The sequence below is a fragment of the Lepidochelys kempii genome, chromosome 5 (genome assembly GCF_965140285.1).
Source record: "Lepidochelys kempii isolate rLepKem1 chromosome 5, rLepKem1.hap1, whole genome shotgun sequence".
Classification (NCBI taxonomy): domain Eukaryota; kingdom Metazoa; phylum Chordata; order Testudines; family Cheloniidae; genus Lepidochelys; species Lepidochelys kempii.
Window position 1 is genome coordinate 127212101 of NC_136384.1, and position 26703 is coordinate 127238803.

The window sequence follows — 26703 nt, forward strand, 5'->3', positions numbered from 1 at the left end:
AGCAACCATAACTATTACTTGTTACAACAGAAGGCAAATCACTTCTAGGAAGATGAGTAATTTAAATTAATTTATATTTATTCAGGCTTGGATTTTCATAGCAGCCTAAGGGCTTGGCTACACTTGCAAGTTAGAGCACATTAAATCAGCCCTGGGCACCCTAACTCACGACCCATCCACAATGGCAAGGCACATAGAGCGCCTGGACTCTGCAGCTGTAGCACCCCTGGTAATCCACCTCCACGAGAAGCATAAAGCTTGCTGCACCCCAGCTGAAAAGCCCAGGTGTCAGTGTGGACCACATGTTGCATTGCTGCGCTGTGACTGGCTTCCAGAAACGTCCCATAATCCCCTGAAGTGGCCACTCTTGTCATTGTTTTGAACTCAGCTGTAGGCATGCGGAAATCCCCTTTCAAAGCTCTGTTTCTGACAGCTGGCTGCTTATCTGCTCTGGAACAAAGCAACCATTACTTTGGAACGCTGCTGCTGTGAGTGTGTGAGAGTGAGAGACGAGGGGAAGGGGGTCTGCTGCTGTCTGAACTTACAAGACAGCGCGCTGACAGACACTCTGCCCCCCAAAACACAGTCTCTTCCCCCCCCTCCCACACGTCACACTCCACCCCCCTTCCCCCATTTGAAAAGCACGCTGCAGCCACTTGCACACTGGGATAGCTACCACAATGCACTGCTCTTTGTGGCGTTGCAAGAGCTCCTAAGGTGGCCACGCAAGTGCGCTTGCAGCTGACAGTGTAAACACATGGCAGTGTTTTCCCTGCTGCAGTCTCCAAAGGCTGCTTTAACTCCCAGCGCTCTACACCTGCAAGTGTAGTCAAGCCCTACGACTTTGTCTACACTGCAGGTTACTTCGTTATAACTTCTGTGGAATAATCCACATCCCTGAGTGACATAAGTTGCACCAACCTAAGCACCAGTGTGGACAGCGCTACGCTGGCAGGAAAAGCTCTCCTGCCTCTCGTGGAGGAAGGAGTTATTAAGCCAACAGGAGACCTGTCTCCTGTCGGCTTAGAATGTCACCACCACAAGCTCTACAGCGGTGCAGCCACATCGGTGCAGCGGCACCGGCATCGGTGTAAGTGCTGTAGTGTAGACGTAGCCTGAGAGAGTTGGGCTCAATTCCCAGGGACTTTCAATCACCTTGGAAAAACCTGGCCAAAGTACTCAGATCCTCAGTTAGGAGGCGCTAAGTACGTACTAAGTTTGGTATTATTACATGATTGATTTGAAAGAGCGTTGTGCAGGAGGTCAGACTAGATGATCATAATGGTCCCTTCTGACCTCAAAGTCTATGAGTCTATAAGGAATGATCAGCCTAACAAGGACATTTTCCCCTTTACTGAATGTTAATAGATAACACGGTCTAATGTTTCAGATCTGAAACAATACTTGGTTGAACATATGTGGGTCCCAAAATCCAGTCCTAAGGATGAACATTTCCTGCTTCTCTAAGAGATAACTAACGTACCATTCTTTATATAGGATCTCAAGTTGAAAAGGATTTGCCACTAACAAAATGGTAGAGATGCAAGTTTCCACCTTACCCATAGTCATCAATCAGATGGGAGCCAAGCACCACTACATCAAGCTCAAAGAATTGTGGTTCCGCCTTAATGCCAAACATAATAGGAGCTAATTTTGAATAATCAGCTCGGTTGCAAGTAGCAACGCAAACCCGAAGTTTTCGGTTGTTCCCATTCTTCTCCATGATTTGTTTTTGTTTTGAAAGATTCTTGAAATACAGTTCCTGAAACAACAAAAAGCAAGGATTAGTATTTTTCTGTACAGCCATAAAATTGCATGCTTAAATAATGAAAGACAAGTAATAGAATGCTATGCTATTCCAGTGTGGAAATTTGGACAAGTGCTAACTGATCAAAAGATTACCATTTAGATAACAGGTACCTTGCTGGGAAAAACATGCTTCCAATTATAGGTATAATCTAAGATTGTATGTGTGTAAATGCACGCACATATGTGCTTTCACAAAGAAAATAGTTGTTTAGTGATTGGAATCATAGAATATCAGGGCTGGAAGGGACCTCAGGAGGTCATCTAGTCCAGCCCCCTGCTCAAAGCAGGGCCAATCCCCAATTTTTGCCCCAGATCCCTAAATGACCCCCTCAAGGATTGAACTCACAACCTTGGGTTTAAATAGGCCAATGCTCAAACCACTAAGCTATCCCTCCTCCAGTGGTTTGAGCATTGGCCTGCTAAACCCAGGGTTGTGAGTTCAGTCCTTGAGGGGGCCATATATGGATCTGGGGCAAGAAAAATTGGGGATTGGTCCTGCTTTGAGCAGGGGGTTGGACTAGATGATCTCTTAAGGTCCCTTCCAACTCTGATATTCTATGATTGAAGCAAGGGGCTGAATGTCAGGACTCCTGGGTTCTATTCCTGGCTCTGACACAGACTTCCTGTGTAACCTTAGGAAAGTCACGAAGGCCTAAATTTTCAAAAATATCCACTAATTTTGGATGCCCAATTCGAGCGATGCAAAGTCTGATTTTCAGAGATGTGGAGCTATCCTGACTTAAAATGGGAGCTGTGGATGCTCAGTTTTGTTGAATATCAGGCCCAAAAAGTCTCAGGTTAGGCATTCAAAAATTGAGGCATCCAAAAGTTGTGGACACTTGTGAAAAATGTAAGGTTTAACACCTTTGAGCCTTAGTTTACCTGACTTTAAAATGGAGATAATGATGCAAACACATTGTGAGGTTCAACTGTAATTAAAAGCCTGCAAAATGCTTTGAAATGATCAGATTAAGTGCAAAGTTAACACAATATTCCTGGGTGACAGTCATATCCCAAAACCCCATTATGGGGAGGACTGTTGGGAGATACCAGGGCTACACTAACAAAGACATTATGTGACCACCAGAAGAAAGTAGTTCCTAAAAATTAGGCATCAACTCCTTTATCAGCAATGCAGAAACACTATGTAAGTGACGGGCTGCCACTAAATCAGGCTTGTAACTATAACCCTAATTGTGATCTCATTTGCATTGATGTAAGTTATGAGTAATTCCACTGCAGTCAATGCAATTACACCAGTGTAAAACCAGCTTGGGATCAGAATCAGGCTCTAAAACATCATAATTCTTATCACTCTTCAGCTACTACTAGATACTCAGTTCTCTCCTATTTCCCCTGACACACACGTGCAAGTACAGGACACAGTCCCCTAATTTTAATGTACCCGTATATAATAAACTGGCATTACATCTGATCTTTTTTTAAACAGATGTTCAAGCTTCACGAACAAGACAAAGTAAAAAGAATGATCAGATTATTCCTTATATTGGTGTAATGTTGTAATGGAGTATTTTATGAGTTTAAATGACAAGCTTCACAAAACAAGACAAATTTTGTACCACTCATTTTCCTACTCTGAACCTCCCCTTCAACAGAAAAGGAAGATCAGTTAAGTATCAGCTCATTGACAGGGATTCAGTTCAGAGATCTTCATAGATCAGGGGATGAAAACACAATGAACTTCTGGACTGGGGCAAGGAAACACTTACTCCCCATTCCATGGGATTCTGAGGAACTGGATCTCCACAGGGGGCTTCTACAGATCCATGAGGGTGAGCAAAAGGTGACAGGCATTTTCCTTTCATTCTCCGTTGGAGCTGTACTGCTGTGGAGACTGGAGTGGACCAGAGCCTCCAAAGACAATGTAGAAGTCAGATCTTGGGTCTCTGTTGTGTTTAGGGGCTGAACTTCTTTTCATTCCATGGGAAAGCCATCCACAGGAAACTCAGTGAGGGAAATCTGAGTTTCCAGTTTCACACACAAGTTTGTAAGAGGCTGGTAGGGTTTTCCTAACACCCCTCACCTTGTTAGCAGGTGTTGAGCCTGCTGGGAAAGGGTTCAGTGTATTAGTCAAATCCACTGAAGACTCTTGTTACCCCAATCTGGATATAAAGGAGGCAGGAGTGGCCTCTGGGGAGAGGTAAAGGCTGAGCATCCCGAGGCAGGAAACCTTCAGTGAATGTCTGTAGAACAGGGCTGAGAAAGGTGCCAGCTCACAGTTTGGTGCAGAAGTGCTGACACAGAGGAGAAAAATAAAGGCATAACGCTAGAAGTCAAAAAAGGAGAAATCTACCACAAGATACTTGAATTCACATCACTGCACACAGTGTACCTGGCCTCCTATGCCATGAGTGGTTTAAAGGAGTCAACTTGTAACAGGCATGTACATTTAATTAAATGCTTACCAAGGGCCTGAAAAGTTAACAAGGAGTTAAAGGGCTGTGGGATCAGGGCCTGAATGTTTTCTGCCCCCACCTACACGCCATTAGTCTCTTGTTGTCAAAAGGTCACTTGTCATTTCCAAACAGGTAAGCTACAAAGAACAAATATTGGGAAGTCTGTCATATTGTGCATATTGCACAATAAATATCCTCCTCCCCAGAAACTCTTACATTGTTTCAATCTCCTGCTAACTAATAGTCAAATAAGAAAGTTATATCCTCCTACAGAAGTGACTCAGTTTTTGTGGCTTCATATTAATATATTAGGTAAATGCTTCCTTCTATTATGCCTTCCCGAGGCGTCACAGACCTCTTTTCCTCACTGCTCCATAGCAAATCCCGCCTCTGTTAACTTGAGTCCTGAGATCACTCAACCCTGATAGTTCATGAATACGCACAGTATAACATCAAGCTAATTAGATCAGAACACTCATAGAAACTGAGTTCTTCCTAAGATCAGCAGACTTGCTTCTAGCAAAGCCATGTCTTGATCTGAAGTTGCTGCCTTTTAAAGTTTATCTTCACTGGCAGACCATCCTGTCTTCCTCATTAACTTTTCCCATCTTTAGTTTGAGTCACTACAGTTTCCTAAAATCCTGAATGAAGAGTTTAGATTTCAGTTACTGTGAGGAGGCTCTCTGTAAACGTGGCCAAATACTGTACTGCCAATGCATATCTCTTTATAGGCCAAAATGCATCAAGGTTACAGTAATATTACAACAGTCCGAACACCACATTCTCTTTTTTAATCAGATATTTTTATATCACTTTTTGGAAATGAATCAAAGATTATTTTAAAAAACTATCATGCAGTTCAGTGGAATAATGTGGGCTGTATTTTAAAAGTGAACCTATCAATTTAAAAGCCACACCTCTTTTCAAAACCTTCTGTAGTTACTGTTCTTACAAGTAACACTTACGATTACTATACTTGAAAGATTAGAGAAAAATATTTTTGCACGTCTACACTAGAGCTCTTACAGCAGCACAGCTGTACTGATGCAGCTGCGCTGCTGTAAGATCTCTTGTGTAGTCGCTCTATGCAGATAGGAGTAGGCTCTCCCCTTGACATAATTAAACCACCCCCAACGAGCAGCAGTAGCTTTGTCAGTGGGAAACACTCTGTCACAGATATAGCGCTGACCACACTGGCGCTTCTGTTGGTGTAACTCGTGTCGCTCAAAGAGGTGTTTTTTCACACCTTTGAGCGACATAAGTTATACCAACAAAAGTGGGAGTGCAGACATAGCCTCGGTTTCACTGTTTCCTCATAAGAGTTCATTGGTCAGTTTACCCTGCTGTTTGTGTGGGTATTACACACAGCAACAGAGGAGACATACTTTGTAGAAATAAAAAGAAAAGGAGTACTATGCTCAAATAAATGTGTTAGTCTCTAAGATGCCACAAGTCCTCCTTTTCTTTTTGCGGATACAGACTAACACGGCTGCCACTCTGAAATTTGTAGAAATAGAAACCTGTGGTTGTGAAAACACAAAAATAGGTAGGGGAAACTTGGGAGCAGGTGCACTACCTGAAAGCTACTTTTAACACACTTCTTGAAACAGGACAGCTTTTAAAATTATAATAATGTCCTTTTGACAGGTTATGAAAACTAGGAACTGAAAATCTCCTACAATATTTCTCAGTGTTTCATTTTTGTGTAACAACATGTTAAACAAAAGGTTTCACTTTTCCAGAATGATCCAGAAGCAGGACTGTTCAACTTCAATTGAATCAAATAAACAGAATACATTTTAAAAAACATTTTTGTTCTGTTTTGATAAATAGGTGAACAACTTAGCATGTACAGCTATACAGGTATGTCAATTAACTTCCTTCTGTGGCTTCTCCCACACATACTACTACCCCTATGGTTGGGCCCTTTTAAGAGCCAGGCAGTGAGTTCCCAGGCAGGACAGAGCCTTTAATTACACTGCACCAGAGCAGGACTGATTTCACGCTCACTTTTGAAAGACTGCTTCCTTCTGCCAAACCAAATATCTCTGCTATCTATCTGGGCACAAGCACCAGCCCTTCTCTTAATTATGCAATGGCAGGAATTTCAGACCCTCTAGAGCACTGCTTAGGGGCTGCCATGTCAGTAGCACAAAGCACTACTCACAAGAGTTAAGAATGTTACCACCACTCCCTAATTAACTAAATGAAAGGCCCTGGGATTCAAACTCTGACCCTCCATTTGGCAGCTGGTGCAATAAGCTAGCACTAGGCCATCCTTCAAAGTAGACTTTTACTATCCTTCTGAAATTCTTTAGAGTCTTAAGAATTAGATTTCTTCTTGCCCAATTTCAAGTGCAGCTGGAAAAGTTTTCTGTATTTACGAAGTTTGACCATTCAAAGACACATATGAAAAGCTATCACATTTAAACAAACATGAAGTAGAAAAATAAAAATGAACTGAGCAACTTTTACAACACAGGCTGTCAGTGGTAGACATTATATCATTTACTGGGCAATAAAGGCAGTTCCTTTTATTAAAAGGGTAATGGAAAAAGCTAGAACACAACAGGCTACCAAATCTAGGATTTATTTTTAAACCTATCCTTTTAAGTTTAAGCAAAACACAACAGGCCAGTTCAATTAGCTGACTTTTCTCAATCTGTTTCTCAGAAACATTTCCAGTTTGAGAATTTTATAGAGCAATTGCACCTAGTTTCCCCTGAAAAACCACACATGTGACATGTAGGGGCTCTGGCTATGCGGGCTGCAAGAAACTATCAGTCAGGAACTAGTTTCCTTCAGGCGTTTCAGTGCTTTAAACTCAAGACTTCAAACTAGTTATGGGGTAAGAGACCTGATCTGGTTAATTGAGCCCCAAACCAGAAGCTCTACTTTCCCTCCGTGTCAGGAAGGGATTACCACTGCTATCCATGTAATTATGTCTCCAGCATGACAAATCTATTTTCTCATTTATACAGTTGGAAACCTTACCTTTCGCTTTCCTCTATGCAAACTGCAGTGAAGTAAAAAGGATTAAATATTAATATATATGAAAAGAAGCTATGCTAACTTCCATTGGCGAATTCCACAGACTTTTCACTTCCTCTACACAAACTGCAGTGAAGGTAAAAGAGGATTAAATATTAATGTATAAGCAGCAGCTCTCCTATCTACCACTGGCTAATTCTAACCCCCGCTCTTTTTTTTTTTTTTAAAAAAAGAAACTGTAAATCATGTTTAACTCCTGAATCACTGCACAGACTGGTTTCTAACTCCTCAGCTAAAAAAGCATAATACCTAACAAAACAAAGAGCTAACCTCCAGTACTCTGTGGGCCAAGTTATGTCAAGGGTACAATACACCTCATTACATTACAATGGATTGTCTTTAATGTCTCATCTAACGGGCATACTGCACCAGATTTAATCTCCTGGGGTTTTTTGTTTTAACCTTTATACATTCCCTCTACAACTGAGGTTTGTGGGAAGGCTAATATTGAGATTACTGCTGGAGCTATATTCTGAAGAAGCAGATAATGGCCCTAGCTAAGACTGCATGAGTCAAGAGTAAGTCAGATGAGCCCAAGTGGAGGGGATGGAAAAGTTTGCCCCAAGTTTTGAGCAAGCAAAGCAATACTAAAATGGACCACTTAAAGTCACAGACATTTCCACTTTTTCTAAAGCAGCAGTAGACTATTATCTTCTCAGATGGACATTATTTCTACTTTCTACAGCTGATTAGTTGAGTTTAGTAATCCTACTACTCAGAGAACTCATCACTAACAGCAAGGTTTCTCCCCTAGCCCTGTCACCTGCTCCAGAGTCCCCTTCCCCTCCTATTTCATGACCTCACTCTTAACCCCTCCTTAGCCTCTCTACTACCTCTGGTTCTTTCCTCTCATAATAGAAGTCTGTTCTGATCTTCCCAAAGGCCCCACGTACCTGTAGCAAACTGAATTTAAATTCTGCAGCTGACTGCAAAGTTTGTGGCAACTTCATTACTAAATATTCCCCTTTTTATAACAGGAAGGAAATATAAATATGAATAGACACAGCGAAGTAGTCCCTTTTATAAACCATTATACTAAATTCAATTTAGTTTATGCCATCCCCACATTTTCAATGTGCTGCAGATATTTCTACTGACAATGCATAATTCCATCATAGAAGTTGTCAAAGGAGAATGAATAAGAAATAGCTGGGGCTTTTAGCAACTATAGAGTTGAAAGAGGCCATCTGGGATTGTGATAAGCACATCATCTAGATCTTTGTGCAAAAATGATCAGCAATGAAATAGTGCTAACACTAAATTGTCATTAGGTTTCCGATGAAACGCTGCTCCGCTTAGAGGAATCGAGCAGTCTGTAACTCTCAGATATCGTTCAAGCTATCTGCATGCTTAGACAGGCAACGCTCTATTGACTTAACCTTGAAAACATGATCCAAGTATATCTTTGTAAATATGAGGAAAGGAACATTTCATTTAAATAAAAGTTAAGATTCAGGACCACAACACTATCGCAAGGTGCAGATTTCACAGCAAATCCTGCAATTTGGGAATTTACAGGGTCCTGTAGTGTTCTCATCCTCAAAAAGGCTCTCCCATTGACTCCAACTACTGTTTTATCTCCCTTCAAATCCAAACTCATGGAACCCTCCCCCACACTCCTCCCTCTACAACTTTTGCCTTAAATCCCTCTCCTTCAACTCCATCCTGGATCCCTTCCAGTCTGCTTTCCATCTTCTCCAGGCTACACTATTATCAATACCTCCAATAACCTCAGAAAGAAAAAGGTTGAGAACCTTTGGTCTAACTAATAAATTACAAATACATAGAGCCTTTCAAACAGTGATCTCACAGTGATTTATAAAAGTGAATACGTATTCCCCTATTTACAGTTGCAGAAATTGAGGCACAAAGATGTGAACTGACTTTTCCAAGGATACAGAGAGAAGGAGTGACAAAGTCATGAACAGATCCCAGGTCTCCTTATTCCAAGTCATGTGCGCTAAACATCAGACACCCCAACTCCCTTGAGACAGGATTTTTATCTGTTTATTTATGCAAAATAGGCTTAAAAAGTAGTATTGGTTCAATTAACTATTCTAGCTTTCCATTCAATTAAGTATTCTGTCGTTCCAGGCCCTTCTGGAAAAAACTCTTATTTTAATATCCTAAGGCCATTCAACTAATACCTAGATAAGATCGCCCACCCTAGATGATGAAAGAATTCACCCTGAGGATGCCAGAAGTCAAAGAATCTCTTGAGACACACAATAATGACCAATCTGTAGAAAATTAAGTAGACAGATTGCACATCTGCATAGCAAGACATTTTAAACTTAAATGATCAGCTACTGCCTGCTATAGCAATGGCCTCTTACAACTAGTTTGTAAAGTATCAGCAGAAATCAAAGGCAGATTGTTATGACACCTGCTCTGAGTTGGCTAGAAACAAAAGAAATTTGTACTGTAGAAGAGCATTTCAGTTATATTTAGTACTAATAAGTTTCAATCAACCCGCAGCAGCATTATTTTTAGTTTTGAGTTTAACCTCTGTAATGTTTGGATTCAACAATGAAACAACAATAATAATTAGGACTGATCTGAACAGTTTTTTGTCCTGATATAACTGTTTCAGTTAGGGGTATGATTATTTTAACCCATATACTTTTATCAGTACAAACCCTCGTGTGGGCAGTTATTGGTACAATGATACTAGGTGAGCTGCACCACTTCAGCTGTGTCACTATAGTTAAAGCTGGTCTATACACAAGCCCTCAGTGGTGGCCTTGTACTCGGATTCTGAGTTCTAAAGAAATAGAATCTTTCAATTGGATGACACATTGCAAGAAGCAATTTAAGAGCACAGACAGAAGTTATTCTCCCTTATAGGCTCAAAAGAGATGAGAGTTGAGATCTGATTTCTGTGTGTTTGAACTTCTCCCAAGAAATTTCTACTGTGATGTAGCTAGCCAAAGTGAATACAATAATCCCTACCTGGGTTTGACCTCACCTAGCTCCACCATGGTAAAAGCTTGTCTCTATTAGGATTTTATAGCAAGATAGAGAGCTAAGGCACCTTAGTTCTCTTTCTGTAAAAAACAAACAAACAAACAAACAAAAAAACCGGCACCTTTTTTGGCAGAGAAGATATAGGCAAAACCCTTTTTAGCTGTTTCCTTACATTGTGCTCTGAAGCAGCTTTCCCTACTATTAAATGGGAGCCACCTCTGCCACAGAATGTAGACCCATCTTGGCAGGGGATGCATAGATAAAAACTAGTAAAATTTGTTTATACTTTACATTACATACCTTTAATTTATGCATTAAGTGCCTATTCTGCAGTACTGAAACCAATGGAAAAACGGCCACAAAATTAAATAGGCCTTAAATGCCCAATTCTGAAAAGTCCTCTGTAACCTCAGCTTCCACATAAGCCAAGCAGAGGAGTGGACACTCAGTGCCTTCCGTGTATAACATCTTTCAGAACGAATTAACCACAGTGGAATGTAAGGTGTTGGTTTGGTGCCATGTAGTCTTCAATGGTTGGGGATTTTCATGTCTGAACAACCACTTCTCTCTCCAGGCTGTGACCAGTGGAGCCCTCTCTTTTCAATATAGGGGAGAGCTAGTCAGACAGCATGAGAAATCAGCTCAGCCCACCTTGACCGCAGCCAGTCTGGGCCTGTCGGCCTTCATAAGGAAGTGAAAGAAATATTTAACAAACCCGTAAATGACAGCCCCTGCGCTTTATCCTGGATCCAGGGCACTGGAGACGCAGGTGGCTCTTTAACCCAGGGAGAAAACAAGAAGGAAACTGGGCAATCACACGACGGGCACGGAACTAAGAAGAGACAACCTGAAACTAGGCCCAGGAGAAACAGCAGTCCCTGCCCCCAAATCCTGAGGGTGCCTGTGAGGGGGTCCCCTTGTCTCCCCCTCCCCACTGAGGGCAGGGGCTGAGTCTCCCCCGCCCCGTGTGGGTGGCGGGATCATTCCCTTTACCCTCCCCCACTGCGAGCCGGGGCTGAGTCCCCTCCCTCATCCTGTGTATGTGAGGGGGGGTCATTCCATTTACCCCACCCCCCCCGACAGCAGGGGCTGCGATCCCTCCCCCCACCGCGCATGGGGGTCTCGCCCTGCCCCCGCCCGGGGCTGTGACGCGCTGTGGCAGGGGCGGGGCTATCTCCCGGAGGGGGACGGGCCCTGCCCCCGGGGCGATGGCGCCAGAGCCCCGACACTCCCCGCCCGCGCCTCACCTCCGCTCCGACCCCGCTCGGCCGCGATGGAGGCGCTCGGCACGTTCAGCCACCGGCTCGGGCCGCGCGCGCAGCGAGCGCCGAATCATCGATCCGCCGGGGCTGGGGGGGGGTGGGGGCGGACGGCTCGTCAGAGAGCCCCTCCCCTCACAGCCCCCGGCGTGGGGGAGCTTAGCCCCGCCCACAACCCCTGGGCGCGCGGCCCTTCCCCTCACAGATCCAGATGGGGGGGGGCGCCCTTCGTAGCCCCTCCCGCGCCCTCCCCAGCCTCCCATCCCCTGGTAATCGATGTCCGGCACCGTTCTGCTTTGGGGACAACCCCCATGACAGTCTTTGTGTTGCAGGTATGGAGAAGTGTGGTTGGCTAGGGTTAGTATTTATGACTGTGACTCTTCCTTTGATGGATCACGTACTGGCCAAAGGCCAGCTACTGCACTCGGGAGGCGAGCCGAGAGTCTGCTTTGCTGTGGCAAATCATCTGGTGCTAACGAAATATCAATCCTGTCTAGCCTGTGGGCATCAGGTACTTGCATTCTGGGTTATTTTCTCAAGCAAAATTGCACTGGTGAACACACATCAATATAGCAAGTGGAGAGGCTCTGTGCCCCTACACTTCTGTCTCTTTCCATCACAAGCATATTAGCCCTAATTTCTGCTGCTGCTGCTGCTTGGTGTGTCTGGAAGAGAGTAGACGCATGTGTAAATGGCGAGCATGTGGACTGGAGCACACTTATCTTTTCTTTGGAGGAAAGAGCATACCCTTTCTGAGGTGTAGTTTTTAGCAGCTTTCAGAGTAGCAGCCGCGTTAATGAACATAAAAACTTTAACGGGACAAATATTAAGTGTTTATGTAGTTAAGATCTTTATTTACTTGAAGGGGAGTTTTGCCTGAGTCAGTCTTGAATAACGACTGCAGGGTTTGTCTTCAGAAAAATTCCAGCGTCTCACTTCACTGAGTTTTGTGGAAAGCAAAAGAATTAACTGTAGGACATACAGTAAGTCCCCAAAATGGGCTGTGCTGCAACAGTGAGTCATGGCCTTTTAAAGCGCCAGTGACTTATACATAATTGCAGTATGCCTTCTTCTCAGATTACCATTACAACCGTGAGGATCCTAATTTGAAATGCTGATCGGAGGTAGAAGCAGCAGCTGGGAGGGACCCTGGACTGAATTCCTGGCAGACTTAAGCTGTTTTCATAAATTTCTGCATAACAGTGAATATTTATGTATATTGTGCACATTGCTTAAAACTCTATGCATGTTTAAAAATGTCACTATACATTAGTGCACTGTGTCCTTTGCACATTTCTTTGGTCCCTGATATGATTTCGTGAAAATGCATTCACTGGAATGAAAAGTTTAATGATCTTTCAGAGTTAATTAGCCTTTTTTGAAAAGATATATTTTGAATGTTTCTCATGGCTGCACAAGAAATACACACGTGGATTTAAGTGTGTTGGGGATTAATGATCCTTTATGTATAGAGCCCTGCGTGGATATAACATTTGTATCTACATCCGATCCGCATTCCGCAAAAACAGTCCGCGGAAATCTGCGGAGTTGCACGGGTTTATTTATGCAGAATCCTTAGCCTTTTAATCGACTGTCTACAGAGGTATTATACTATAATGGTGTGTCCAGCAGCCCGCAATTCAATCTTTTCTAAAACAGAAAGAAGAAAGACTCCTATAAGGATGAACACTTGCCCTCTTGCTTTGCCACCCTCCCCGCCCCCCCTCACATCATCAGGTATCAGAGTAACAGCCGTGTTAGTCTGTATTCGCAAAAAGAAAAGGAGTACTTGTGGCACCTTAGAGACTAACCAATTTATTTGAGCATAAGCTTTCGTGAGCTACAGCTCACTTCATCAGATGCATACTGTGGAAACTGCAGAAGACATATACACAGAGACCATGAAACAATACCTCCTCCCACCCCACTCTCCTGCTGGTAATACCTTATCTAAAGTGATCACTCTCCTTACAATATGTATGAAAATCAAGGTGGGCCATTTCCAGCACAAATCCAGGTTTTCTCACCCCCCCACACACAAACTCACTCTCCTGCTGGCAATAGCTCATCCAAACTGACCACTCTCCTTACAATGTGTATGATAATCAAGGTGGGCCATTTCCAGCATAAATCCAAGTTTAACCAGAACGTCTTGGGGGGGGGGGTGTAAGAAAAAACAAGGGGAAATAGGCTACCTTGCATAATACCCCCCCCCCCAGACGTTCTGGTTAAACTTGGATTTATGCTGGAAATGGCACACCTTGATTATCATACACATTGTAAGGAGAGTGGTCAGTTTGGATGAGCTATTGCCAGCAGGAGAGTGAGTTTGTGTGTGTATGGGGGTGGGGGGTGAGAAAACCTGGATTTGTGCTGGAAATGGCCCACCTTGATTATCATGCACATTGTAGGGAGAGTGGTCACTTTGGATAAGCTATTACCAGCAGGAGAGTGAGTTTGTGTGTGTGTTTTTTTTGGGGGGTGGGGGGTGAGAGAACCTGGATTTGTGCTGGAAATGGCCCACCTTGATTTTCATACACATTGTAAAGAGAGTGGTCACTTTGGATGGGCTATTACCAGCAGGAGAGTGAGTTGGGGGGGGGGGGGGCGGAGGGGGAGAAAACCTGGATTTGTGCTGGAAATGGCCCAACTTGATTATCATACACATTGTAAGGAGAGTAATCACTTTAGATAAGGTATTACCAGCAGGAGAGTGGGGTGGGAGGAGGTATTGTTTCATGGTCTCTGTGTATATGATGTCTTCTGCAGTTTCCACAGTATGCATCCGATGAAGTGAGCTGTAGCTCACGAAAGCTCATGCTCAAATAAATTGGTTAGTCTCTAAGGTGCCACAAGTACTCCTTTTCTTTTTGCATCATCAGGTATGTGGACCAAGGCATCCTCTCCTACTTCAAAGACTGAGGGAACTCTCTCCACATCCCTAGAGCATTAGAGAGCAGGCCCCACTATTACCACTGAAGACTAGGCAGTGACAGAGGCAACACTCCACCCTGCCCTGCTTCAGCAAGCCTTGGTCACTCCAAATCTGTAATGATCTCTGTGAAGATGAACCCCTGTGCCCATGCAGAGCCCAATTGACTGCAGTGGGGCCATCACAGGGCTCCCTGCCAGATTGGGGCCTCAGGGATGACAAAGAACAGTTGGACTTCTCCTCCCCTCTCGTACCTGTGCAAAGCTGTAGTAACCCTTGCAGCCCCGGTGTGAGATTGTGGGAAGAGGGACAGATTCTGGACAAGGAATAGCAGAGTGCAGGAGGTGGGGACCTTATTTACACAACACTTCTCTCCAGTTCTTGATTTGCATCCCCCAGTCGCTCAGAGGGGTTTTGATATTACAAAGTGGGCAATCCTCTCTTTAATTTACTGCAGGTCCAATATCCATGACCTGTAGCCCATGGAGGCTGTGGGTAGTGCAGCAGAAAGTATCAGGAGCCCATAGGATATGAGAGAGAGAATCAAGAGGTCTACCAAGGTGGTCTGAAAATAATAAAATTGGCACATGGCAGAACCAACACAACTACAGTATTTTTGCATCATTCAATAAGTTTAATATCCTAAAACGTTGTCCCTGTTACTGATAAAAGGCACTGGCTAATTTCTCCTGAAGAGTGCGCCTGTCCATCTAATGCTAGCTTTGCTAGCCACAATTTTTTTGAAGTGAATACTCTCTCTCTCTGACCTTGTTAATACAAGCAATAGCAGAAGACGACATGAAAAGTATCGTAATGAACCTGCTTGTATCATGTTCAGTGGAACTGGAGTCAAGAGGGCCAGTGTTCCCTGGAGGGACTGTTATGGACAGGACACCAGTGGAACAGGGAACCTGGGAAATTAGGCTGGCAGCAACTCAGCGACATGGACAGGGCTGTCCACAGGTGGGACAGCCACCTGTCCAGGTTGTCCTGGGATCATCCTGTTTGAGGTAGCCATCCTGGGACCTCTGAATGGGTGCTCAGTACACATGACCAGCTGTCCAGTTTTAGGGGTTCAGGATCATCCTGGATGTCCCATTGGTTTGTATCTCAGAGGTGGCAAATCACATCACAGGGCTTAATAAAGTTACACTTCTACTTAACCTACATTCAGCTACCCTCTTTGTGAATGAAATGCTGCTGGCTCCTTACTGGGTACTGCGCTAACCTTCCCATGCAACATCCAGTTAGCAGAAAGCTCCCTCATTGCTCTAGTCTGGGAGAGGGAAGTTAGTGGGATTTAGCACCAGAGGGAGCGGAAGCAGCAGTGACAAAGCCAGTCAGCTTAGGAGCTGGGACTGAAGCGCTCAGAATGGGGTGCAGCCTTTTGCCGTCAAGGGGGCCCATGGTAGCTGCAGCTGGCGGATAACCTAATGGCCTACAAATAGAGATCTGTGTGGATGGGCCCAAATGAGGCTACACATGTGGGATAAAAGGACTAGATTCTGTCCAAGGGAGCTGCAGCTGGTGCATGATTGACTCCAGGGCAAGGGGTGGCCTGGATTGAGCATCCCTAGCACTGGGCTGGCAGACCCCCACCTTCATCCGACTGGACTGGAGTGCTCTTAGGGGCTGGGCTGGGGCCTGTTATGGGTTGTATCATTTTTTGTTGGTAACCCAAAGCAGTGGTACCTGGGGAAGTTGTAGTATTTATTTCCAGCAGTCCTAGAAAAGCCTCCTTTGTTAAACATCAGCATCTGGGAGTAAGTATGGGCACCCACTGAGGGCCAGAGCCCGAAAGGCCTGGCGGCTGGAGTACCTACAATGGCATGTGCCTCTAGGATTGTCATGGAATCTCCAGGAATTAAAGATTAATATGTAATTAAAGATTATGTCCTGTGATGAAACCTTCAGGAATATGTCCCAAAAAAATGGACAACTCTAGTGCTTCAGCACATGTGGTGCACTCAGCATGCTACCAAACATCTAAGGGGGTACCACAACTGACCTGCATACCGTATTACCAGTGTAATAGTCACTAATTCATGGCTATGGAGACCATTGTACTAGCCAAATACCATATTACAAAAGTGATTTTAACATACATTTCATTTACGCTATGGGACTCTGATGCTGCGTTTCTTTGCATGGGAGTTTTGCCTGAGTAAAGCGTCTAGGACTAGCCAGTTGTCAGCATGTACTGCATCTAAGATGGAGCTACTTCGTGTTCCTTTGTATAACTAACTCTTCATTTGCATTAAGTGTATTTATACTGAAATTGAGACCTAACTAATGACAGGGATGTGAAAATTCAGGCCAAGATTTTTAAAAGCAACTCGCAACGTTGGGCACAGCAGAGACGAGGCAGCCAAACTTAAATCACCTTAACAGGGGTCTGAACTTTACAGGACAGCCGCTCAGCATTGTCTAAGAATCAGGCCCCTGCAAGGTATCTAAAGTTGGGCACCCAAATCACTAGTCACTTTTGAAAGTCTTGTCCCTAGGGCACAGTCACTGTGAATTACCTCAGTAATGGATGTACCGCAGGACCGTCCTGCCCAGCCCTTGAGCTCCTGGCCAGGGAGGCTAGCCCCCAGTACCTCCCCTGCTGTCACCCCTCCCCTGCAGCCATGCCGGGAGCACAGCTGGCTCCAGCTGGGTGGCGGGGCTGCGAGCTCCTGCTGCTCTCAGCTGCATGGTAAGGGGGCATGGAGCGGGGGGATTGGATAAAGGGCAGGAGGTCCTGGGGACAGTCAGGGGACAGGGGGTGGTTGGATAGGGGGTGGAGTCCTGGGGGGCCTGTCAGGGGGTGGGGGTGTGCATAGGGGCCGGGGGGGCAGTCAGGGGAGAGGGAGCAGTGGGGGTAGGCTAAGGGGTGAGGTCCCGGGTGGGGGCAGTCAGGGGACAAGGAGCAGGGGGGAGGGTTGGATGGGTCAGGGGCTCTGAGGGGGGCAGTCAGGGGGTGGGAAGTGGGAAGGGGTGGATAGGGGGCAGGGGCCAGGCTGTTTGGGGAGGGCACAGCCTTCCCTGCGCGGCCCTCCATACAGTTTTGCATCCCGATGTGGCCCTCGGGCCAAAAAGTTTGCCCACCCCTGCCCTGTGTGAATTTACTATAACAGTACCAAGCAACAAGTACTACTTGTTATAAGCACCAAAGAAAAATGTTAGAGCAGTCAGGAAGGAGGGAGGGGTTGGATGGGGCGGTGGGGGGCAGTCAGGGGACATGGAGAAGGGGTGGTTGGATGGGGTAGGGGTCCCGGGGAGGCAGTAAGGAAGGAAAGTGGGGGTTGGATAGGGTGGCGGGGGGGGCAGTCAGGGGCAGAAGTTCCGGGGGCGGTCAGGGGACAGAGAGAAGGGGTGGTTGGATGGGGCAGGGGTCCCGGGGGGGCCGTCAGGGAATGGGGTGGGGGTTGTATGGGGCAGGAGTCCCAAGGGGGTGGGGCTGTCAGGGGGCAAGAAGCGGGCGGGACCGATAGGGGGTGGGGGCTGGGCCACGCCCCTCTCCCCTAACCAGCTCTCCATACAATTTTCGAAACCTGATACATCCCTCGGGCCAAAAAGTTTGCCTGCACCTGCTGTAGAGTGACATCTTGATTCGGACGAAAAGAAAAAGCAACCCCCATTGTGGGGATTAACATGGGTGGAAGAGTCAGATAGGGACCTGATCCAAAGTCCATTGAAGCCAATAGGCTCCCATTGCGCTTTGGATCAGGCCTATAATCACAGAAGTGTAGGACTAGAAGGGACCTCCATAGTCATCTAGTTCAGTCCCCCTGCACTTAAGGCATGTAGCTCGGAAGCCCTAGGCTCATTTGGTTACAAGTGAAGATGGATATAATGGTCTTGTCTTGTCCTCATTTGTGCACATCAAAAACCCACCCGGACACAACTGGCAATCTGCTCAAGAGGTGCTGTAGAGCCGCCCTGCCAGTGTGTCGCACGTATTGGGGTGAATTAGCACTGCTGTGTGAGGACGGATGTACAGCACCTGCCTGACCCACACCAATATCTTAGAGCCTCAATTTTCATTAGCTTCAATAAACTTGGTAAACATGAGTCAAAATCCACAACCCTGGCTCAGCCCTGAATGGAACAGCTAACGTAAGTCTGGCTAACAAACCAGGATATACTCCTACAAGAACGTCACCCTGCAGTTGACTTAGGGAAACTTCCTGCTTGTTTAAATTGTTCAAACTATGATTTACGCAGAAAATAAACATACGCAAAATAAATCTTTAGTTGCAGCTACACAGGAATGAACGGAGCTACTTGTCCTTACTCAAATCATGTATGCAATGGACAAAAGCCAAATAAGAGCTCTAGTCTGATACAGCTCAATATGGAGACACTGACATCATTACATCCTAAAACACTGCACAAAACCCATAATGTAGCCTGGACTCTGGCACTAAGATTGCGTCTCCTCCCCCCACTTCCCCCCCGCAAAGAAAACAACCAAACAAGACCTTGTCCATGCAGTAGGGGTAGGATAATCATCTTTACCAAATTCCAAATATCAGACCTCTGTATCTATCAGTGAAGAGAATTATTATCTGTATTGTGACCATTTAGGATGTCATTCTTATTCAACAAAGCACTTAGGCATAGGCTTACGTCCATCTCTATTCAGCAAAGCACACATGCTTAAAATTAAGCATGTGCTTTGCTGACTAGAGATAGATGTAAGCATACACTTTCCTGAATCGGGGCTTCTAGTAGCACCTAGAGGCCCTAACTGGGTTCCTAGCCCCATTGTGCTAGGGGCTGTACACAGAGATAGTCCACGCCCTCAAAAGATTACAGTCTAAATACACAAGACAGACAAATGGTGGAGGGAAGAGATGATGTAAGTGATTTGCCCCAGGTCAACCAGCAGAAGAGCTGGGAATAGAACCCCCGTCTCTTAAATTCCAGTCTAGCATGCTATCTATGCTGTCTCTCTAAGCAAATTAATCTGGTTACTGAAATGGAGCGGGTCGGAACATGCGTGCTAAGGGTGGGTGGGAGATGAGTGCTAGGAGTTGGGGTGCAGGAAGCAGGCTGTGCGGGTGAGGGGGTGGTGGGCGGAACTGGACCATACTGAACATTGGCTGTCACCTCATGGCAGTGGCCATCATCAATCTTTGTTTTCAGATGACTTTTGTGTGAATATGGACCTGAGCAAATTGCTGGATTTGTGTACAGATCAGATCCAAGCAGGGGATTCGTCCCAGCTCTACTTTTTGAGCTCAGCAGTAGGGTTTGACGTTACTTTTGTAAACAGGTGATTAATTCCACTTTGTGCTGAACTGGTTGTCTCTTGCAGGAGTGCTTCAGCCAATACTGAACAGGTTGGAATCTAGTCAGTTTTTTTAAAAAGAGTGGGTTACAGGGAGTGGCTGTATGTAAGGGTCTGTCACACAACAAAGGAAACTGACAGCTCAGGAGAAACAGTGAAACTAACGATACAGAGTGCTGTCAAACGTGGAAAGAGAACTGAAAAACAGAAATATTTTCTTTCATTGCTTTCAGTTGATGTCATCTTGAACACTACACTACATCATACACACTGCCTCTCAAAATGAACGACATTTTATGTTTAAGTGCTCTGCTGCCCACCCTGAAGTCTGACACCAGGGTCCTTGGACTTGGGTTAAAACAACAGCATGTCAAAAACGGAGAAATAAGTGTGATTATTTTTTAAAAAGCATCAAGACTGCAGTCAATGGGCCTAATCTTCCATCCATTGGCGCCACTGCTTTCAGATGGAGCAGGACGTATGGAATTTCTGCCCCAGATTCTGTGGGAACTTGGGGAAAGGCTGCAGGACTTTTTAAAAGGAAATTAACTCAAAAACATATTAAAAACCACTACCTTATGTTTTATAAAGAGCTATTTTTATCCTAAGGCCTTGATCTGGCAAAAACTTAAGAACGAGTAGCTTTATGGATGTGATAGTTCCACTGAGTTAAAAGTTATTCTCTCACATAAGAAGAACATTAAAAAGAAAAGTTATTTCTACTGTGAATTAATAAGAAGCAGTTCAATTTCACTGCTTTTGTTCTGTGCTTGTACAGCACCAGCGTAATGTCCATGATTGCGGCTCTTGATCTGTGCCTAATAAATAATATCCTTTTTGTTGTATCCCATTCCTTACCCTTTATCTGTTTATTTGGACCCCAATCCAGCACACCACTTAAGCATGTGTGTACTCCCATTGAAGTTCAGTTTTTACAAATATAACGTCAAGAACCTTTTTTCAAAAATTAAATCTTATTTTATGTTGAAAACAATAGGAATGCTACAAGACATCACAGACCTTAAATCCACGTTAGAACTTTTTTCTGTGGAACTGTACTTATCTTCTCTGGTGCTCGTGACCTTGGTGTTATCTTTTGAGCACGCTGCCAGCCACGCAGGAATCTAACATCGTGAGCAGCCTAGGTCCAGCTGCAGTATAAAGCATGAAGCAACAGTAATACATTTCTCAATATCAACAAAACAACAGAGGCTGGTGATGCTTCTGGCGGGAAAGACTCGATGTTAAATAAAGTAGGCTCTGAGGACAGATATTACTGCACATATTTGCTTGAGGGGGGAAGAACTGAAACTGATCGTCTACTGATCGTTCTTCATGATTTTTTTCAGTTTAAATTATCAAGTAATATTCAAAAAGAAATTATCTTTTTGTAATACAAGCTGATAATAAGAAATGCAGCATCACACTGTGTCTTGCTGCCCTATTTTATATTTCACATTTTTAACCCAGATCCAAGGACCCTGGTGAACTGTAGTTCAATTCTGAGAGGCAATGTGATCTAGTACATGCAGCACTGGACTGGGACTCAGAAGACCTGTGTTCTATTTCTCACTCTGCCATTGGACTCCCAGGTGACCTTGGGTAAGTCACGTCCCCTCTCTGTGCCTCAGTTTCCCCTCCCACCTTTTGTCTGTTGTGTCTACTTACACCGTATAAGTTCTTCAGGGCAGGGACTGTTTCTCACAGTCCTGGCTCCACTGAAGTCAATGGGACTTTGCCTTCAAAAGGATCAGGACTTCTCTATTTGTTTGTGCAGGACCTGGCACAGTGGACTTGGGGCCTCTTGACACTCTCATATAGAAATAGTAATAATAATAATTTAGTAGACATCAGAGAAGATCAGTCAATAGCAAATTTGACCAGTAAGAAACCAGTTTTAAAGGTAATTTCCCCCCCGCCCCCACTGAACATTTTAAAACCAGTGCTGGTTATTATAAAGTCACTGTTGATAGAGCAGGATTAGGAGTCGACTTGGCTATATTAATTTCTTAAAAGTTATGAGTATTCATTTTCTTTCCCCAGGTCAGTAACTATATTGCCAGTCCTACTCTGGTTATAGGATTTTCTCCAAACATACCGATTAACAAAACAGTGCAATACATGCGTGCCTCTCTTTAATTTGCATGGAAGACACCCTGCTTTTTTAAAGGGCTGTGCACAAAAGCATGAAGATCTTCATTTTGCCCATATGTCTCTTTTGCTTCTGAGTCCCCAGATTTCCTTAGGCAACCTAAAATGGTTGCAAAGAGTAGTGCATGCTGCATGTTTCTAATGGCTGGCTGGGCACAGTGGGAGGCGCCCCCTGCATAGTGCAGAGAGCTCTAGGAGACATTGTGTCTCTCTCTGTGTGCAACATGGGACTCCCTGTGGGGCAGGCTGGCTTCAGATTGCTCCTAACAAGGGCCAGGAATTCACTGCCACAAACTGGCCAGTAGGGTATAATCCAGCTGTGATTGAAATCAATGGGAGTCTCTCCATTGAAGTCCATGGAAGCTGGATTAGGTCCTTAATGGACTGTTAGGGTAGGATGTGTTTTATCCCCTCTCTTAACAAAGTCATGATAATAAACCAATGTTTATTGTTGGAGAACATCATTTACGAAGTGACAGGTTTCAGAGTAACAGCTGTGTTAGTCTGTCTTTGCAAAAAGAAAAGGAGTACTTGTGGGACCTTAGAGACTAACCAATTTATTTGAGCATGAGCTTTCGTGAGCTACATCCGATATGAAGGAAAGCTTATGCTCAAATAAATTGGTTAGTCTCTAAGGTGCCACAAGTACTCCTTATCATTTACGAAGGAAACCAATTTCATTTCACTTTCAAATCCCAAAGGCGTTACTAGATCACACTGGTTTTATAAACTATGACAGCAGTGCTTAATTTGTAATGAAAAGGGGGCCGGGGTTCATGCCATTAGGTGCCACAGTTTAAACAATTTTCTTTTCATTCGTAACTGATGCAGCAAGCCCAGAGGTGCCGGGGCTCTGAACTGCCAATCCTAGAGGTGCTGGCACAAATTAAGCCCTGAATGACAGATACCATGCTGGTTTCAGAGTAACAGCCGTGTTAGTCTGTAGTCACAGAAAGAAAAGGAGTACTTGTGGCACCTTAGTATCTAAGGTGCCACAAGTACTCCTTTTCTTTTTGCAGATACCATGCTGAAGCTCTTTGCATCAAAGCCTGTATCAAGTTAAACAGGCCTTTCTGTTTGTTTGTTTTTTAAAGGAAGATTGGCTTTTGTTTAGATCTTAACTAGAATTATTGTAATGGCAGGTATTTAGCAGATGCCCCCACCTGATTTACTACTGTCCTATGATAAGCCCTGATCCTCCAGTGGGCTAGTGTTAATATAGTGGAAATCCACAGCTGTACAGGCTCTGATGTGGGAGCCTGGGCCGTAGACACATGATTTGTTTATGTTAGAACACTGTCATGTTTCAAGTGGTGGCATTTGTTTCTCATGGAGGGTTGGGAATTCCTGGGCCTCCTCCCTACACCAGGCCTAAAATGCTAAATATTATTGTTGTCCTGCTTGCAGATGAAAAGGGATGAATCTCGCTCTCCCGAGGACCTAAATATTGCTCCAAGCAGTAGCCAGAGGCTGACATATAACACCTAAATCAAATGAGCTGTCTTAGCTTAAATCCCCAATGCTACTGCCAGACACTATAGGAGCTGAAAATGCTCTTAATGCAATGGAGCAGAGGCTAGGCTTGAGTTTCATCCACAGTGGCTACACTGGGGAAGATCATATAAGCTACCACTCGCACTTCATGCTGTTTTCATTGGAATTGTTGTTTAAAAAAAATAAGTGTCACAGAAATAGTTTCACTGACATTAGAAGTCTTTTTCTGCAAACCCTAATTTGGGGTATAAATTAAGGCCTGCATCTTGGAAGTGGTTCTCTGTCTGCTTACATGGATCCAACTGTGGGATCAAGGCGTTTATTGAATACAAAGGCCATTGTTGCTGGAGCTGTGGCACCAAGGTCGGTCTGTCGGGTTCCCTGTGCATTCATGCTAGAAAAAACATCTTCCTCTCCTGAACCTCTAAAACCTCTTTTAGATTGCACTCTCTTCAGACTGGACACCCGGGGTGAATTTGTAGCCATGATCTCCTCCGAGGCTAATCAATGCCAGTGTCACTTGAGGGAGCGGCTGTGAACAAACACCAGTGGAGAAGGAGCCTCCAGAATCTGCATTTTGCGACACAACTGTACATTGCTAACCCAGTGGATGCTAGAGCTGAGGTCAAACCTGGACAGGCTGGCTGGGGAGGGGGGAGGCAGCAAAGCATGTTTCTGCGGGAATCACTGGGGAATGGAGAGGGGTGATTCCAGGTTAAGTGACAAAACATTCAGATTCTGGGAGGACGGGGGGGGGGGGGTGAATGTCAAATCACAGATCCTGAATAATCAGGGTCAGATCCTCAGCTGGTATAAATTGGTGTAGCTTCACTGATGTGTCAGGGAAGCTATGCCAGTTTACACCAGCTGAGGATCTGGCCCACAGACTCTATATGGGTGGAGGGAACGTCATCCTCAGTATGCTGAGCATGGGCCCATCAGTGTCTGTTCAGTAGGACAGTACAGTTCCCAACGTGGCACAGAGCAGTATCCGGGTATTACAGCTAGCATCTCCAACCCAGGGAAGGCACAGCAATGCCTCCTGGAGTCTTGAACAGCCTAGACTCCTGCCCTCTGCTGACTGCCTATTGGCTCCAACTCTTTCCTTCCCCCAGTCTCTTCATCTCAGCCTGACTTCACTCCTGCCTCTCTTACCTTCTTCTCCTCTCCTCTGTCCCCTTCACCCTGCTTCCCTTCCCATTTAACTGATCTCCTCCTAACTAACCCTCCCCCCAAATAAATTGTGGAATTAATATAGCTTACACTATTTGTCTACCCCTTCCCCACCCTGGCTGTCTGGTTGAAATTGATTGTAAACTTTCCAGGCAGGGACCATCTACTATTGTACAACGCCTAGCACAATGGGGTCCCATTCTGCCTCAGGCACTGTCATAACAAACATCATTACTATTTATTATTTATTATTATTAACACCACGCTTGGAATCGGAGTCTCCTAAACTCCAAGTGCTATCAACAGAGCAGCATAACTGAAATCTTTTCCACCCAAGGAGTACAGAGGTGGGGGAGTGGGGGTGGGGAAATAACTTGATAAGAAATAAAACGTCAGCTTTAGGAAGTTGCCAGATGTCCCAACATCTGGCTATAGACGAAAACGGATGGAAATAGATGCTGTATAAAAAGAATACTACTTTGCATATGTACAGTGCCTTTCGTCCAAGAATTTCAATGTGCTTTACAAACCAAACCTCACAGCTGCTAATCACTGTCACCATTTGACAAATGAAGAAACCGAGGCACAAGAAAGCTAAGTGACTTGTCCAAGGTGACACATGAAGTCTGATAGGAACCGGGGCGGGGGTGGGGGCGGCGAGAGAGAGAATCCTGGCCCTATGGAAGTCAATGGGAACACTCACTGAATTCAGCAGGGCTGGTATTTCCTCTGGCTCTCAGGCCTGTGTTTTAAACACAGGACCATCCTTCCTCCTCTAATATTTTCACAAGATTTATCTCCCTGAGTGACAGATCACACAACAGCAACACTGCATTTTTCATGCTTGCGACTTTGTTGTGGTTGCTGCATGGAAATGGCTTGTAACAAAGACAGGCGACTTTCACAAGTCGCCTGCTTTCCACAGGTTATAATAAAACTCATAAAAAAACAAAACAACCGAACCCACAACAACTCCCAGCACAAGGCAGAGCTTCCTCTTTCTGCAGCCTGGGGATTAATTTACTCCAGTGACCTGTGTCAGATTTGCTCAGTTAAAGAAGCAAGGACACCAGGGTCTTAAAGCAGCCACATCACTTAACAAGCAAGTCAAATTAGACTGTATTTTTTTTAAAAGCGACCTCACTACTTTAAGTATCAGAGGGGTAGCCGTGTTAGTCTGCAGCCACGAGGAGTCCGGTGGCACCTTAAAGGCTAACAGATTTATTTGGGCATAAGCTTTCATGGGTAAAAAACCCACTTCTTCAGATGCACTCCTTTAGTATATAGATATATATATTCCTGGCCATTGCTCCTTTGTTTGGAAATAGACCTGCCTCACATGGCCGAGAAGAGGAAAGGGAGGAAGACAAAGCCCGCTCCATTCATGGCTTGCCACTATAGCGGCAAACAGAAGGAAAAAACCACAAACCCTTCATACATTTTCCGCCTCCACTGGAGAAATGCAAATACCAGCCCTTGCTTCCCCGCACCAGCTGAGAAAGGCAGGATGCTCCGCCGCCCATGCAAGCCAGAGAAGCCGCGTTTAAAGCAGACGTTCAGTTATCCTGTGTCCCTCCCTCCCCCCTTCGCCTGAGGGATCGCTCTGCTCCTGCGGGCTCTCACTTACATGCGGCCCTCCGACGCCCCGCTGCCTGCGAGGGTGCAGGTTCGAGCCCATCCTGCCGCGCTGGACGAGCAGAGCCGCTGCGGGCTCCCCGGCGTCAGCTGCCACCGTGGAGCTGGAGCGAGGCACCTGAATTCCATCCCGACCCAGACGCCCCACCCCTCGGCCAGTCAGACCGGGGCTCTGAGTCATGCCCAGATGCCTGCCGGCCAGCGGCTGAATCTCTTCTTCCCCCTTCCAGTCCTGGGGAGGGAGGAAACACACACACACACGCCACGTTTACTTTTCCACTAAAGTCATTGCAGTCTCTTCAGCTGCCTGGATCTGCCAAGGAGCAGAGAATGCCAGGCTGCCTTTTCCTGAGAGCTGGCTGGCTGAGAAAGCCTGGTTTGTAGATTCTCAGCCCCATCTGCCCTCTCGGGGCCAGAGCTTTTCCTTGGCCCGTTGAACCTTCAGCAGTTGTTACACACGCTTCCAGTCGTCTAAAAACCTAGAGAAAACAATACTCTGCTGGGCATCAGGACACCATAATACCACCTAGTTCTTAT

At 45.2% G+C, this 26703-nt stretch overlaps 1 protein-coding gene and 1 long non-coding RNA gene across 13 annotated transcripts in view; one reads left to right on the plus strand and one right to left on the minus strand.

Moving 5' to 3' along the window:
* The window catches only part of GNE (glucosamine (UDP-N-acetyl)-2-epimerase/N-acetylmannosamine kinase), a 70286-nt gene extending 43924 nt beyond the window's left edge, over positions 1-26362 (minus strand). The window contains exons 1-4 of one of the 12 annotated variants that reach the window (XM_073345770.2): positions 11492-11531; positions 7221-7242; positions 3854-4064; positions 1560-1762 (exon numbers count right to left, since the gene is read on the minus strand). In XM_073345770.2, coding sequence (XP_073201871.1) covers positions 1560-1723 — 164 coding nt within the window. In that variant the 5' untranslated portion in view covers positions 1724-1762; positions 3854-4064; positions 7221-7242; positions 11492-11531. The other 11 variants (XM_073345773.2, XM_073345765.2, XM_073345769.2 and 8 more) reach the window with 11 other exon arrangements.
* Positions 11413-13265, plus strand: LOC140911841 (uncharacterized). Its single transcript, XR_012159154.2, has 2 exons — positions 11413-12014; positions 12581-13265. It is a non-coding gene; the product is annotated as an uncharacterized LOC140911841 (long non-coding RNA).
* Positions 26363-26703: the final 341 nt, after the last annotated feature.